Source organism: Alternaria ethzedia (genome assembly GCF_023757985.1).
Source record: "Alternaria ethzedia strain BMP 0044 chromosome Unknown scaffold_18, whole genome shotgun sequence".
Classification (NCBI taxonomy): Eukaryota; Fungi; Ascomycota; class Dothideomycetes; order Pleosporales; family Pleosporaceae; genus Alternaria; species Alternaria ethzedia.
Genome location: NW_026056211.1, coordinates 303,492 through 316,403, shown reverse-complemented (window position 1 = coordinate 316,403; position 12,912 = coordinate 303,492). Strand labels below are relative to the sequence as shown.

Here is a 12,912-nt window from a genome sequence, read left to right as displayed (position 1 = left end):
CACAAGATCTGTCTCTTATCTTGTCATCCGCTCCGTACCTAGAGCAACTAGCTGTACACATATCTCCAATCGAGATGGGCAGTTCACAATCTCTCGGCACGGATTTTACGCTCGCAATACCGAGCTCTTATAATGTACCTAATGCCTTGGAAGCATTCTTGGTAAGTCCTCGAAGCCCAAGATCGGTATCGAACAATCTGATAACCAGCGACAGGCTTGTATTGCGCGCCATCCAACACTCCGAAATTTGCGCATGATTTCGCTGCCGAATATCGACTACGGCCTTTCACCAAACCCTACTTTCCAGAATCGAATTAGCATAACTGACGAACTCGTGCCTAGCGCAGCTATGACCATGCAGTCGCTTGCTACAGCCGTCGTCCGTTTCCTCGACAAGCTTGGCTCGGGTATAACATTGTTCGGGTTTTCCGCCGAGTACATGCCTATAGCCCGACCAAGGAAAGATACCAACGGCCATCTATGGCCCCGGTATTTCTATACCCGCGGTCGTACAATCGATGCAATGGGTGCAGGGAGAGTCGCGGCTGTTCCTCTGCCGGCTGCGGGTCTGCCCGAAGACTCGTGTTTTAGTCGGTCTTATGTGAAATAATCGGGCTTCGAAGCAGTCTGTCTGAGACTACGAAGAGTGGGTTGGATTGGCAGATAGTGCTTGAGATATCATAGTTGTAGGAATGATTTAGGTATGCGTTACGCCTGAGGATCTTCGCAGATGCCTCGTTTGCAGGTTAGACATGATTGGGAAGTCACTTTCGTCTTGGACACTCATGTTCATTGTTCGTAGTTTAGCCAGGGCAAGGCTTCTCGCATGCTTGCAAAGGTCGAGAGATAGATAAGAAGGCGGCACGCGGCTGTTAATCTAGCAAAGCAAGAAGAGCAAGAAGTACGAGGGTGCGATGCCTAAGTAACCAAGATCTTGCGCGTTTAAGACAATGATAGGATTAGGTACCTATAGGTGGAAGGCTGGTGTCTAGTGTATTGGTAATGGAAACAAGAGTCGTAAACGCCTTCAATCCACTGAGAGAAGTACTAGGCGTCCCCTCGTAGTCTGACATGTCGCAAACAATATGTCCAGGCGAGATAGACATCCTAATCTTGCATAACGCGGGCGTCTACATCTTCCCCAGCGCCAGTGTTTAAGACTCGGCTGCGCATATGAAGTCTCAAAACCATCGGCGGTCTCCGCGATTAGCAGCCCCAACGAACATCTGCCAGTATAGTTAGTATAGTGTATACGTCGTGAGGGCATCAGCTTACGGTTTGCAAACAGCTTGAACGAATCTGCGTTGTTCAGTGCCTTCCTGGAAGACAGCTTAACGGAAGGCCAGTAGTCATAAGCCCAGTCCTTGGTACCAGGGCTATACACCTCTGAAGAATGCGTCATCTCGTGCAGAAGTACAGTGCCCTGATCCTTGGCTGAACATTGCCCTTTCGCTACTGCCGGCAGGTCCCAGTAATCAGCGCAGAACGTGATGCCGAGACCAAGCCGGGCGTAGTATGCAAGATTACCGTTACAATTGCCGATACGGTCATGACAGTAGAGATTCAAGCTTGCACTAGGATTAGCGCATTCTTGCGCTATTGCGGTGTATCGGGCAGAAACCGCATCTTTCGTAGCTTGTGTTCGCGAGTGGAAGAAGGTTTCGAGATGGCGGTGGCCGGCTCGAGCTGCAGCTGCAGCTCCCAATGCTAGCTTTTGACAATTCTTTTGTGCCTCGGCGATTTGATCATTCATGAAAGCTATGAAGCCTGCGTCAGCGTTTGTGCGAGTCTGTGATGGAAAGGAGTACGTACGTCGGCAAAAGTAGGGATCGGCCCAACGTTCGGCTACTGGCTTGTGAGTAGCCGCTTCGGTACCGTTGACAGTGATGCTGAGCTTGTTGGAGCTGTATTCGAGATGGCCAATAAGCTCGGTCGAGTTGGTGTTGGCGTATTGCAGCATGCCGTTTGCGAACACATCGAAGCTTCCGCCGTTGCTGAGATCGTGTAGAGAGGCAGCTTCAATCGTCAACTCTTTCTTGTCTCCAGCTCCAAGAACAAGGAAGTCGTCTGTGGATAGGTTGTCGGTATCAAGGTGAACCCCGCTGATGCCTTCGAAAGGAACCTTGATAGCTAGATGTAGGTCAGTATTAGTTTGTCTTCAGTCGCGTTAGATTTGGAAGGTCTAAGTAGAACTTACAACTGTTGCTAGCGAACATCGAGATGCGCTCGACGGGTAGCTTCTCATCGAAGAGAGTGGCTCTCCTGAGAAGGTTCAAAGCCGTATCGCCGTTGTTCGTCACTACGACCTTGATGGCGGAGTTACCCGCGGCAGTGAGCTGAACGCCAATCGCCTGGCATTGAGATGGATCAGGGAAACAATCCACTACTTGCCCATTTAATGAGTAGGAGTTGTAAAGCATGTCTATTCGCACAGTTAGCATAGTCGATACGGTGTGGGCATATGAGCTTACCCTGTGCGAACATCACGAAAGAATCTGCATTGTTCAGCGCCGCCTCGGTCGTCTTTACTCGCTCCGTCGTGTTATGGAAGCCATAAGCCAAATCGAGCGTGCCAGGATAATATATCGCAGGACTGTGCGTTAACTCGTGTAGAAGTACAGTGCCCTGGTCCCCGTTTATGCCTTCCCTGTTCACTAGCGGCATGCCATAGAAGGAAGGGCAGATCGTCACAAAGCTGCCCACACCCGTATAGAATGCCACTTCACCGGCCTTACACTGGTCGGAATTCCAAGAACAGTGGTAACCCAGGCGTGGCTTGGTGCATTCCTTTGCTATTGCGTGGAAACGGGAAGCAACATACTCTCTGATTTCTGACGAATCCGAGTGGAAGTAGGCCGGGAACCTGGAGTCTTCATATGCGGCTTCGGCAGCGTGCGATGCTAGTTCCACGCACTGACCTCGTGCCTTTTGAATAGCTGCGCGCTGCCAACCTGTGAAGCCCAAGTCAGCGTTTGCGTGGATCTACGATGGTATGATGAAGGGACGAGTACGTACTTTTGCATTGGTCATCGTAATAGCGCTCGGCTACTGGCTTGGGAGCAGCCGCTTCGGTGCCGACTGGCGCGGCATGAATGTAGGTGGCCAAGAAAGCCAGGAAAGCCAGGAAATGAATAATAGACCACTTCATTTTCGAATGGAAAGCTGGTGGAAATGTTTGGAGAAGATTCGGAGTGAACTGTTTAGAGTTCTACTGGTGGAAGCGAGTCGTCTTATAATATTTCCAAATCAGCATATAAATACTAGCGTAAGCAAGGGATGGATGGGGTTTTTGGTTGAGATTTCTGCAAATCAGCTGAAGCCAAAGCCCAAACTTACTTGCTCTCATGACGGTTATCATTTGGAAATACCGACCAATCTCGTCAGAGATGTATGGATTGCAGGGAACGTGAATGGTTCGTCGCGCGTTGGTTGTTGCAGTACCGTGGAACGGGATTGAGGCTGGGAAGCGATCGAATCGCAATCATGGTGTTAGCATGCGACACGTTGTAGGCGTACGTATCGCCCTTGCGATGAATGACCAATCCGACCCAGGACCAGACCGCAGTCTGAGTTAAAGGCGCACTCTATGGCCAAGCTCGTCGCCGAAGCGACCCGCAGACTGCCCATGCGATAAGGCTGTGTCGTCTTTACCGAGCAGTTCGATGGACCCGAGGTAGCGCAGATACGAGGCTGATGTTGAGTCGGTAGAGACAAACGTTGAGAAGTGGAGAAGGCGTGGGTGGATATCTTGTTGAGCGAAGGGGCGAGGTCGGCCCTTGCCGTCGCGGCCTGATGTATCGAACAGCACCTAAAGGTAACAGCAAACCACTTTCCCACTTCTATCCACTTTCCCACTTCTACCAAGCTTCTCTACCCATTATATTGTCTGGGAAGTGCCACGCAGCGTTCCTTCGTATTCGATATTCATCCGTCTCAAGTACCCTCTACCCCTAGTGGGACGTATCCTCATCGCTCGCCGGCTGTACCCAACGGGGACGACGGGAAGGAGAGATCGCAGGTGCCAAAGCCTCCTGCCCCGGCTCTAAGGACGACCGTGAGCTTGTCCATAATGGAAACACTCTACCCCCTCCAGACATCGGACTGGCAGCTGGAAGAAAATACTTCGCCGTCGAGCAAGGGTGTCAAGCTCGGTCGCCCTTGATCTTCTCACTCTTATCCCAATTCTCTCTAACCTCCTCCAGATGTCGTTCTGCACATCTGCGATGTCCCAGAGGCGACCCAGAGAAGACGAGCCAACCACACCTCCCGCATTTCACATGATTTCTATGCGAGGAGACGCTCAACGAAAGAGTGAATTATCGCATCTCCAAGAACCTCTGTGTAGTCTCTCGATCTTTGGACAGCCTCCTCTTGATCCGAATCATCAGCCCCACCGACGACCACGGTACTGCGGTGATGCGCCAGATCCGCATCACTCCAGCGAACAATATCAAAGCTATCGCAATCATACCGTATACCAAAGTACCATCTTAATGAACTGCCCGAAGGACTAGACCGCAGTCTAATTCAAAGGCGTACTTTATTCATTCCTCCTCTTGATCAACGAGTTAGGACAAAAGGACTGGATGGAGAGGATCGAACGAACGAACAGTTCATCGTGGCTGCAGCAGCAACGCTCCTTTGGGTAGCTATAAAGGCTAGTACGAAGCGAAAGTCGCGTCTCCTATCCTCTCCGCTGACATCGTCGGCTGGGTGGACTAGTCGTCACTCATGAGTAGCCGGGGAATTCACCCAAGAACAAAACTGCGATGAACAACCACATTCACTACGAGCCTATCCGTGTCGCACACAATAATGTCGCCAATATTTTTCCACCTGTGGAATGGCAGAGAGCACGTTGTGTGGTTGCGGTAGAATGGGAAGAGAGCAGAGAGCAGCATGAATAGTACCTAATGAAGTTCGAAGCAATGCACAGATCTGGATGCAACAGCTCCATTAGAAGAGTACATGGTCTTGGTTACGATACGTTTGTTAGATTACAATACAGTGTATGCAGCAACGCGATACATGGCAAGTGAAAGCGATTATCCTTCCCGAAGACCATCAGGCTACATTTGGTTCAGAGTGTAGCCTAATTGGGACTAGCGCCCATATACGCGACCCACTCGACTGGAAAGAGCAAGCAATCTGAGGTCTCCTCCAACACCCTTCTAAGTAACCCACACTCCGAACAAATCGTCGCGCCTAGCGCCTCCGTTCGCTCGCGATGGCCGGCCCTGGCGTCTCAGCCACATTTTCCGACCTCCCGACTGAGATGAAGGCCGCCATCTTCGCCTACATCCGTCAAAACCGTTACAGAAAGACGGTTTGCCTTGTTAGCCGCGAATGGAGAGACATAATGGGGTAAGTCCCGACTGTTCGGAAATTTATGTGAGAGATATACTAATTTTGTGCGTCTAGGCCCATGCTCTGGAAAACTCTTCTTCTAAGATCCGCCGCCAACTTACCAGGAGAGTTGGCTTGTTTACTGAGCCCAGATAACAGAGTGCTAGCCCACGTGCGCTATATCTCGATTCAAACCGACGTGAGGGGCGGCGTGGAGCTCGAACCAGGTTCCGAATTTGGGGTCGCCTTCAAACTCATTCTTGGTGCGCTCACAAGAAATTGTCTTGTTGGTATCAAGTTCAATATGAGCACCAACTTGCCTACGCTACTGAGCATCCTACAATCCCAGCAAACACTTCAAACACTTTGTCTTCGGACCATTCTCTCCACCGGGAACTTATCTCTTGGCACTAGCCTTACGACACATGGATCCTGGGTCACACCCACGCTGCGCAATATTCAAAAGCTGCGGATAACTCTGCTCGCAAGCGACGAGAACCGGTACAAGCACAGCGCCTTTCTTCTCAAAAACACACCGAGACTGAGGTCATTGTGTCTCGCATGCGAATCTGGTATCCTGCCTCTTCTCCACGACCCCTTGAGTAAGCACGACGCGTTCGGAGGGCCGTACACAAATGGAGAAACTTTCAAGACTCCGGAGCTGCTGAAGCTTCAACTGAAAGGTTTGAACCTCAGAACATACCCCGCATCCATCTTTGCTTATATCGACTTCTCTCGTCTTCATGTGCTATCTATCAGCCAGTGCACGAATTTCGGGACGTTTCTTACGGCTCTAGTTGCCGCGGTTCCACACGCCGCAGTCTTGAGCACATTGGAGCTATCAGTGTATCACAAGCCAGGTCCCATGGATACACAAGCAATTGAAGCTGTGGTGAAATCTGCTTCTGCGTTGCAAAAGATCTGTTTGGACGTGGGGTCAGGTTGTGCGATCAGCGTACCCTGTCTAGCTCGACATGAAGCTTCGTTGCGGCATCTTTCTTTGGTAGCTTCATCCCAATCAGGACCACCACCACACTACTCCAGCTCTGAACTTGGTAAGATACTTAACCAATTGCCAAATCTAGAAGATCTAGCGATCAATTTCCCTCCGATTAGCCTGGGTTCTGTCCGGTTTCTAGCCGCCAAGTTCAAACTACCCGCGCAAGATGAAGCAGATCCTGATTTTGATGAAGTCTCTTCATTCTCCGAATCCTTGGTATGCAAGCGCCTCAAGAGAAGAGATCACTGTTAACGTAAAACAAAGGAATGTATCGCGAAACATCGGAGTCTCAGGACATTGCGAATCTCGACAACCCCTTTCATCAATTGCGAAACAGTGCCGATCCCAAACTTCTCAGAACGTATCGGACTTCCAGAGGAGTATGTGTATACATCGCAGGTAATGATGCAAAAGTTTGCCACAGAGATCTTTCGTTACTTCGCCAAGCATGGGTCCAAGATCAACACCATACTCTTGTCACCGGACTATATGGCAGGAGTCAAGAGGCCTACACGCGATGAAAATGGGCATATGTGGCCACGGTACTTCTATAGATGTGGCTGGACTCGGAGTACAAATGGCGAAGACTACGTTGTAGCTGTTCCGGCAGAAGCGATTGACCTTCAGTATTTCGATCGACCCATCTGGTGAGCGGCCAGGGAGAGACGTCATTGGCACACGGTCACGGAGATTGAAGATATGAAGAAAGCTCGGAATGCTGTCAAAGCACTATCGATGCTAGCAGAAGATCTGGTCTACGGGAGGGATAAGAGACCGGAATGAACTTGCTAGCTAGTCCGAATTGACTGCATACATGGAGAAAGAAGCTCCTCAAACCACTGTACCATCAAACCAAATCCATATTCTCAAACTCCTCCACGAGCATACATTGCCTCTCCTGCTCCTCAATCTTTCCCACAAGCTCGTATGTAGTCGCCACGCTCTTATCTGCCAAGCCCAGCACTTCCCCCTCCTCCGCTTTCATCTCACTATCATACGCCAAATCAAGCATCTCATGCCCCTCAACCTTCATCTCACTGTCATCTGCCAAGTCCATAACTTCCTGCTCCTCCACTTTCATCTCATCGTCACACGCCAAACCCAGCACTTCCTGCTCCTCTACTTTCATTCCATTCTTACGCACCAACTTCCTCATCTCCTTCTCAATCTTCCTAATCTCCCTCTCCGTCTTATCTTTTATCCTCCTCGCTCTGGCCTTCTCTTTCCTCTCCTTCCTCCTCTGGTTAATAGCCTGTCTGGCCTGAACTCTCAGGTCACGGCTCAGCTCTCTTCGCGGCAGAACCTTTACGTCCTTGAACGCAGCACACAGCCAACCACCCACGAAATCTTCTCCCGCACCTCCCGTGACGAGTTCCCCGTCCAGTCTCACCGGCGGAAAACTAACGCTCCGATCCAGTAACTCCGCAGGATATTCAGCCAAAGCAAGCTTCTTGAACCGCTGCGAAGTCTGACGTATGCGTTGCTGGGGTTCCATCATGGGACTCGCAGGAATCCAGTGGAACTCCACTTCGACGCTCTTCTCGGCTAGTTGCTTGGTGAGATGGGGTATATCGTCGACAAGCCATCTATCCCTCACCAACCCGAACGGATGGCCCATCCTCATACTCTTCAGAACGCGCTGCACATCTGAGAAGACGAGCACGCGGTCGATGTGCTCGGTCGTCGTTGGGGTTGCTGCGATGCGGAGGGCTTCGCCGATAGATAAGAGGATGGCTTCGTTTGCGCTGGTGTAGTGTGCGATGGTGACTTGGGCTGTCCAGGCAGAAGTTTTAGGTGAGTTGTAGCCGATTGCGACAGCGCAGGGTTCGTTGCGCAGGTCACCGCTGACGCTGCTGTTGATCCAGATGGCGAGGGTGCGATCTGGAGGCTGCGTGTGGATTGTGCGCGCAAAGGCTGTGGCTTGGGCTTTGGACTTGATGTGGATTGATGTCGCGTAAGTATAAATGTCAGCGCGTCGAGGTTTTGAGGTGAATTGATCGAGGAGGGTGGTGTCGGGGATGGCTGCAGGAGCTGGGGATGTCATGTCGACGTCCATGGCAGAGGTTTCTCAATGTGTTGCTTTGATGAGATACCACCGGCAGTGACTGACGACAGAGACTTTGCGGAAGTTGCGAAGATGGTATGTCGGAAGCTCTGCGAAGGCAGTTACTCAAAGTGCTACTCAAGTAGGCTAGTGAGAGAGTGGAAGGCGCCACTCAGACTCCAATGAATGACTGGACCCTGGTTTACAATCTTACTGTGGGTCCACGTTACTCGGAGTAGAACTCATACGTCACCAGCAGCCTACACCAGAGCAATCACCTTCTATACGAGTTGCGCGAGCCCTGAGTGGCTGGGCAGATAGTCAATTGTGGATCTCCATAGAAACACGGGATGACAGAGGACCCTGGGTAATACCCTTCAATAAACCAAGCACACGCGAGTCAAGGGCAAGTATTGTTGTGTTCTCCCTGATCTCGTGATGATCCGATTGAAATGACGTTGCGTGGTACTTTAGGTGTCAAGAGGAAGTGTAGTATGCGTTGTGCCAAAAGCCCACCTCGCGCATATTTGATGCAACTGCTAAGCTCGATTGGTATACAATGAACTTCCATTAAGGAATTCGAGTTCACGGCGGGCGTGGGTAGTATCCAACAACACTGCATCTTTCTTACCGCCAGCAAATATTTGGACTATTAATCAACATAACAGCGTGTACAGATTCATCTACACTATATTCATCATTCCGCTATGCACAGTTGAAGTTTGTAGTAGCCTATATCACAATGCTGCACAAGCTCCTGTCGCCTTCGCGCTTCGTGACACAGGGCCACCACAGTGAGCATAACAGCACACCATCATTGTCCTGTCTGCTGCTTTCTTTCTCATTCGCATTCTGGTCACAACTACAGAATTTGATCAGCTCACAAGCGGAGAATAGTCAAGAAGTCCTCATGCGTATATATATCTGCTATATTTGTCCCCAGAGTTTGTCTGCATAAACACTACATCACAAGAGCCTTGAATAGATATATCTATACTATATTTACCACTTACAAGTCAAACACATTCTCAACACCATCCGGCAAGCATCTCGAATACCTCATAGCACACATCAGCAGGACTGGAACCCCCTACAACCACAACCACAACCACAACCACAACCACATCCCCAACCAGCCCCCCACCCCACCCCCCAACCATGTGCCAAATGGTCCTAGAAATCTGTCCCCTCTGCAAATTCTGTGGCCCATTGCACAAGCCCTACATGAAGGTGAGTTCTGACCGTACGAAGTGCGTGTGAGACATATACTGACTTCGTACCTCTACCTCTGCAGATAAGACACTCCCTCGAGCCGTGCTCCAACGCAGCAACGGCAGGCCCCTGCAGCAACCCGCCTAATGTAGACCGGCTGGGCGAAGATGTATGCCGACGCTGCATCAACCTGGCTAAAGAAAAAAACAAGCAAGATGACAAGAAGAAGAAGGACGACGATAAGAAGAGGGACAAGGATAAGAGGGCGCAAGACAAGGTGGACAAGGCGGCGAGGATGAAGGCCTGGGCTAAGAGTAATAAGGCGGAGAAAGATGCTATTAAGCGCTCTGGTGGGTACTGAGGCGTGAGGGAGTGGAGGGAGGAGGGAAGAGAATGGATAGGTCTTTGCGGGTTCGAAGTGCTGTTATGAAGAGAGTATGAGGACTGTGTACAGGCGGATATGTGGACATCGTGCGCGTATGGGATTAGCAGAGGATGGGATTGGTTGTTATTCACGGTATAGATTCATTTAGCGATGTCATGGGCGAGGCGAACACCGGTGGGTGTCAGAACTGTTGTATAGTAAATTAGTAATGAAACACATGTTGAGCAATCATAGTACCTTTCACACTATACCAGGTCAGGACAACATCAAATAGCACAAACACCGAAACACCAGATGTGAGTCTTCATAATCTTCATTGCATGTCATAGCACGTATGCCTTCAGGCCCTGTCCTGTATACCACACCTCCTAATATTCCCAGCTTTTGACTCCCGCTTCACATCGCCACGATGGAGATCTACAAATACAAAGCGGAGCAAATCAGATAAAATGCCACCCCAGAAAACGCAAAACTGTCGTGCCCATAGGGCTTTGGGTGGATGGAAAGACACAAAAGACGCTCGCCGTGCTGGAAGCTATGCACAAGACTGCAGAGATGGACGAAAAGGAAATGCTAATAAAGCGCAACGCCTTCGAGGCTGAGGTATGAGTTTGGATTGGCAGGTCCTCCCGCCCACTAAGCGGCAGGCTGGGCACCAAACTCAGCGCCGCCGCGACCTCTGGGTGCGCCACGACCGCGGTAGCCAAAGCCCCGACCACGTCCACGTCCACGGCCACGTCCTCGACCACCCCGGTAACCATCGACGCTACCCTGGCCGAAGGTCTCCATGTTCTTCTGGCGCTCCTGGCTCCTGAACTCTTGACCGCGGGTGGCAGCCTCTTCTCTGTCCTTCAGCTCGCTCGAGATGTTGTCGAAGAAGGAACTCTTGTCGTACATGGATCCACCGGGGATGACGACCTCTTCCTTCTCCGTGGAGGCCTCGCCAGCAGGGACTGCCGGGGCATCGCCCATCGGCGATCCAGACGCGATGGCTTCCTTGACCAGGTCCTGCTTGTTGAACTTTGCGTTGGACGACTCAAAATCAAAGTCGGTTGTGGGCACTTCCATCTTGGGGTGTTGAGGGTGAGCACCACCTCGTCCTCCTCTTCCGCCCCGACCACGGAACTCACCTGTTCCTCGTTGACGAGGCTGGTGCTGGCGGTTTTGCTGTTCGCGCATGCCTTGCACCTGCTGTGCCAAGTTGTTCATCGGGTCCGAGACAGGCGGTTGACCCTGCGGTTGACCTGGTGCCTGACCCTTGTTTTGAAGGTTGAGCTTGGCCATGGCCTCAGCGACAGCAGCGGTTGCTAGTTGAGTGGCGTTTTGTTGCTGGGCAGCGGTGGGCATTTGCGCAGGAGCGGCAGAGGGGCCGGCACCTTGCTGTGCTTGAGGCGCCGCCTTCGTCGCCCTCGGGCTTGGGATTGGTACAGCGGGAATGATTCGACCACCCTTGGGTCCGCTAGGCGCACCCTTCGCGGGTGGTTGGCCGTTCTGGGGATGGGGTGGTGCCAACGCAGCCGATACATCTGGCTTCGAGTCGACTGGTGGCGGGGGAGCCTGCTTGCCTGCTGCAGCCGGTGATGCCTTCGCGCCGTTCTTAGGTTGTGGCTTGGATGATGCACCGTCTGCCTCTGCTACCTTCGGTTGCTGGACCTGACCCGGCTTCTCGTCCTTGCCTGCTTGAGGACCCTGAGGACCCCGTGGCCCTTGTGGAGGTTGGTTTTGGTTCAGACCGGGAGGGCCAATGGGCATGTTGGGCGAAAAGGGACCAGGTGGCTGCTGGAAGCCGTGACCAGGAGGGAACCAGCCAGGAGGCGCTCCGAATGGAGGCGGCGGCATGCCGAACGCGCCTGGTGGACCTCCAGGGAAAGGACCGGGGCCACCAGGACCACCAGGGAAACCACCTGGAGGACCGAATCTGTTTCCATATGCACCAGGGCCGCCAGGGCCACCAAACGGAGGGTATCCGCCAGGAGGGAATTGACCTGGCTGAGGAAAGTTCGGCGGTGGTTGCTGACGACCGGCGAGATCTTGTGGACTGCCCTCTTGCCGCGACTGGGGTTGTTGTACCTGTGGCGCATGCGTCGCGTCAGCTTTGGCTTCGTGAAGTATGTAACAGAAGCAGTTTGGGTATAAGGATCTCAGAAGGAAGGCAACGGAAGATATCCACACGGTTTTGCGCTCTCGGTGGTTTAAATGATTTACATCCGAAAATTTTACATCATCGAAAAAGAAAAGAAAGGGTGGTTGTGTAGGCTTACTCCGATGATGGCTGGGTCCTGCGGCATGGCAGGCTGAGCCTTCTCCTTGACAGGCTCTTCGATGCGCAGATCCTTCACATCGCTGCCTCGGAAGACAATTTGCTCGTATACGACGTCTGACGGCGGGTACTCGTCTTTGCCGCCCTTGCGGCCCTCTGTGCCGAAGGAGCGCACATTGTCTAATGAGACTGTGGAGGCTTCTGAGTTGATCTCGACGAGGGTACCGACATAGCTGGGGGCTGTTAGTCGCGTCGCGCAATGCATTCACGCGATGGAGGACTCACCGGATGTCACTCTTGGAGATGAGAGAAATGCGAGATCTACGCGTCCGACGTCAGCTGGAGCTCCAGCTCGAATTGGAGAGCTGCGACTAACCCGATGAACTCGGACATGGCTGTGTAACGTGGGTATCAAAACGGGTATCGAAGGAATTGAAGCTCAATGAACAAGAAAAGAAGGCGGGAAAATGGTTGGGAAGGGTGCAAGTGGTTGGTGGAGGAGTGAGGGGTGAGAGAAGGTTGGAGAGCTCCGTGGTCGTGGGCTGAAGCTGCAGAAACTTGGCGCACGTTTAGCGAGGCGTAGTCTGGAAGCTTGGAGCCTCGCTCATCCACCTGGCACCTCGGGCTGCCTTTACCCCACACGTACCACCGTTGCAGTCTTCGTC

At 52.0% G+C, this 12,912-nt stretch overlaps 4 protein-coding genes across 4 annotated transcripts; 1 reads left to right on the top strand and 3 right to left on the bottom strand.

Moving 5' to 3' along the window:
- Nucleotides 1–1,154: 1,154 nt before the first annotated feature.
- On the bottom strand, nt 1,155–2,664 carry J4E87_007026 (uncharacterized protein; the record flags this gene model as incomplete). Its single annotated transcript, XM_049378625.1, has 5 exons — nt 1,155–1,165; nt 1,276–1,767; nt 1,813–2,130; nt 2,198–2,422; nt 2,472–2,664. The coding sequence occupies 5 exons, from the start codon at nt 2,662–2,664 to the stop codon at nt 1,155–1,157; spliced, it is 1,239 nt and encodes a 412-aa protein (XP_049231646.1).
- Nucleotides 2,665–7,193: 4,529 nt separating this feature from the next.
- J4E87_007025 (uncharacterized protein) lies at nt 7,194–8,402 on the bottom strand (the record flags this gene model as incomplete). Its single annotated transcript, XM_049378624.1, has 1 exon — nt 7,194–8,402. One exon carries the CDS (start codon nt 8,400–8,402, stop codon nt 7,194–7,196), a length of 1,209 nt encoding a protein of 402 aa, XP_049231645.1.
- Nucleotides 8,403–9,557: 1,155 nt separating this feature from the next.
- On the top strand, nt 9,558–9,963 carry J4E87_007024 (uncharacterized protein; the record flags this gene model as incomplete). The annotated part of the gene is made up of 2 exons (XM_049378623.1): nt 9,558–9,620; nt 9,685–9,963. The coding sequence occupies 2 exons, from the start codon at nt 9,558–9,560 to the stop codon at nt 9,961–9,963; spliced, it is 342 nt and encodes a 113-aa protein (XP_049231644.1).
- Nucleotides 9,964–10,623: 660 nt separating this feature from the next.
- On the bottom strand, nt 10,624–12,640 carry J4E87_007023 (uncharacterized protein; the record flags this gene model as incomplete). Its single annotated transcript, XM_049378622.1, has 4 exons — nt 10,624–12,057; nt 12,249–12,480; nt 12,533–12,568; nt 12,624–12,640. 4 exons carry the CDS (start codon nt 12,638–12,640, stop codon nt 10,624–10,626), a joined length of 1,719 nt encoding a protein of 572 aa, XP_049231643.1.
- Nucleotides 12,641–12,912: the final 272 nt, after the last annotated feature.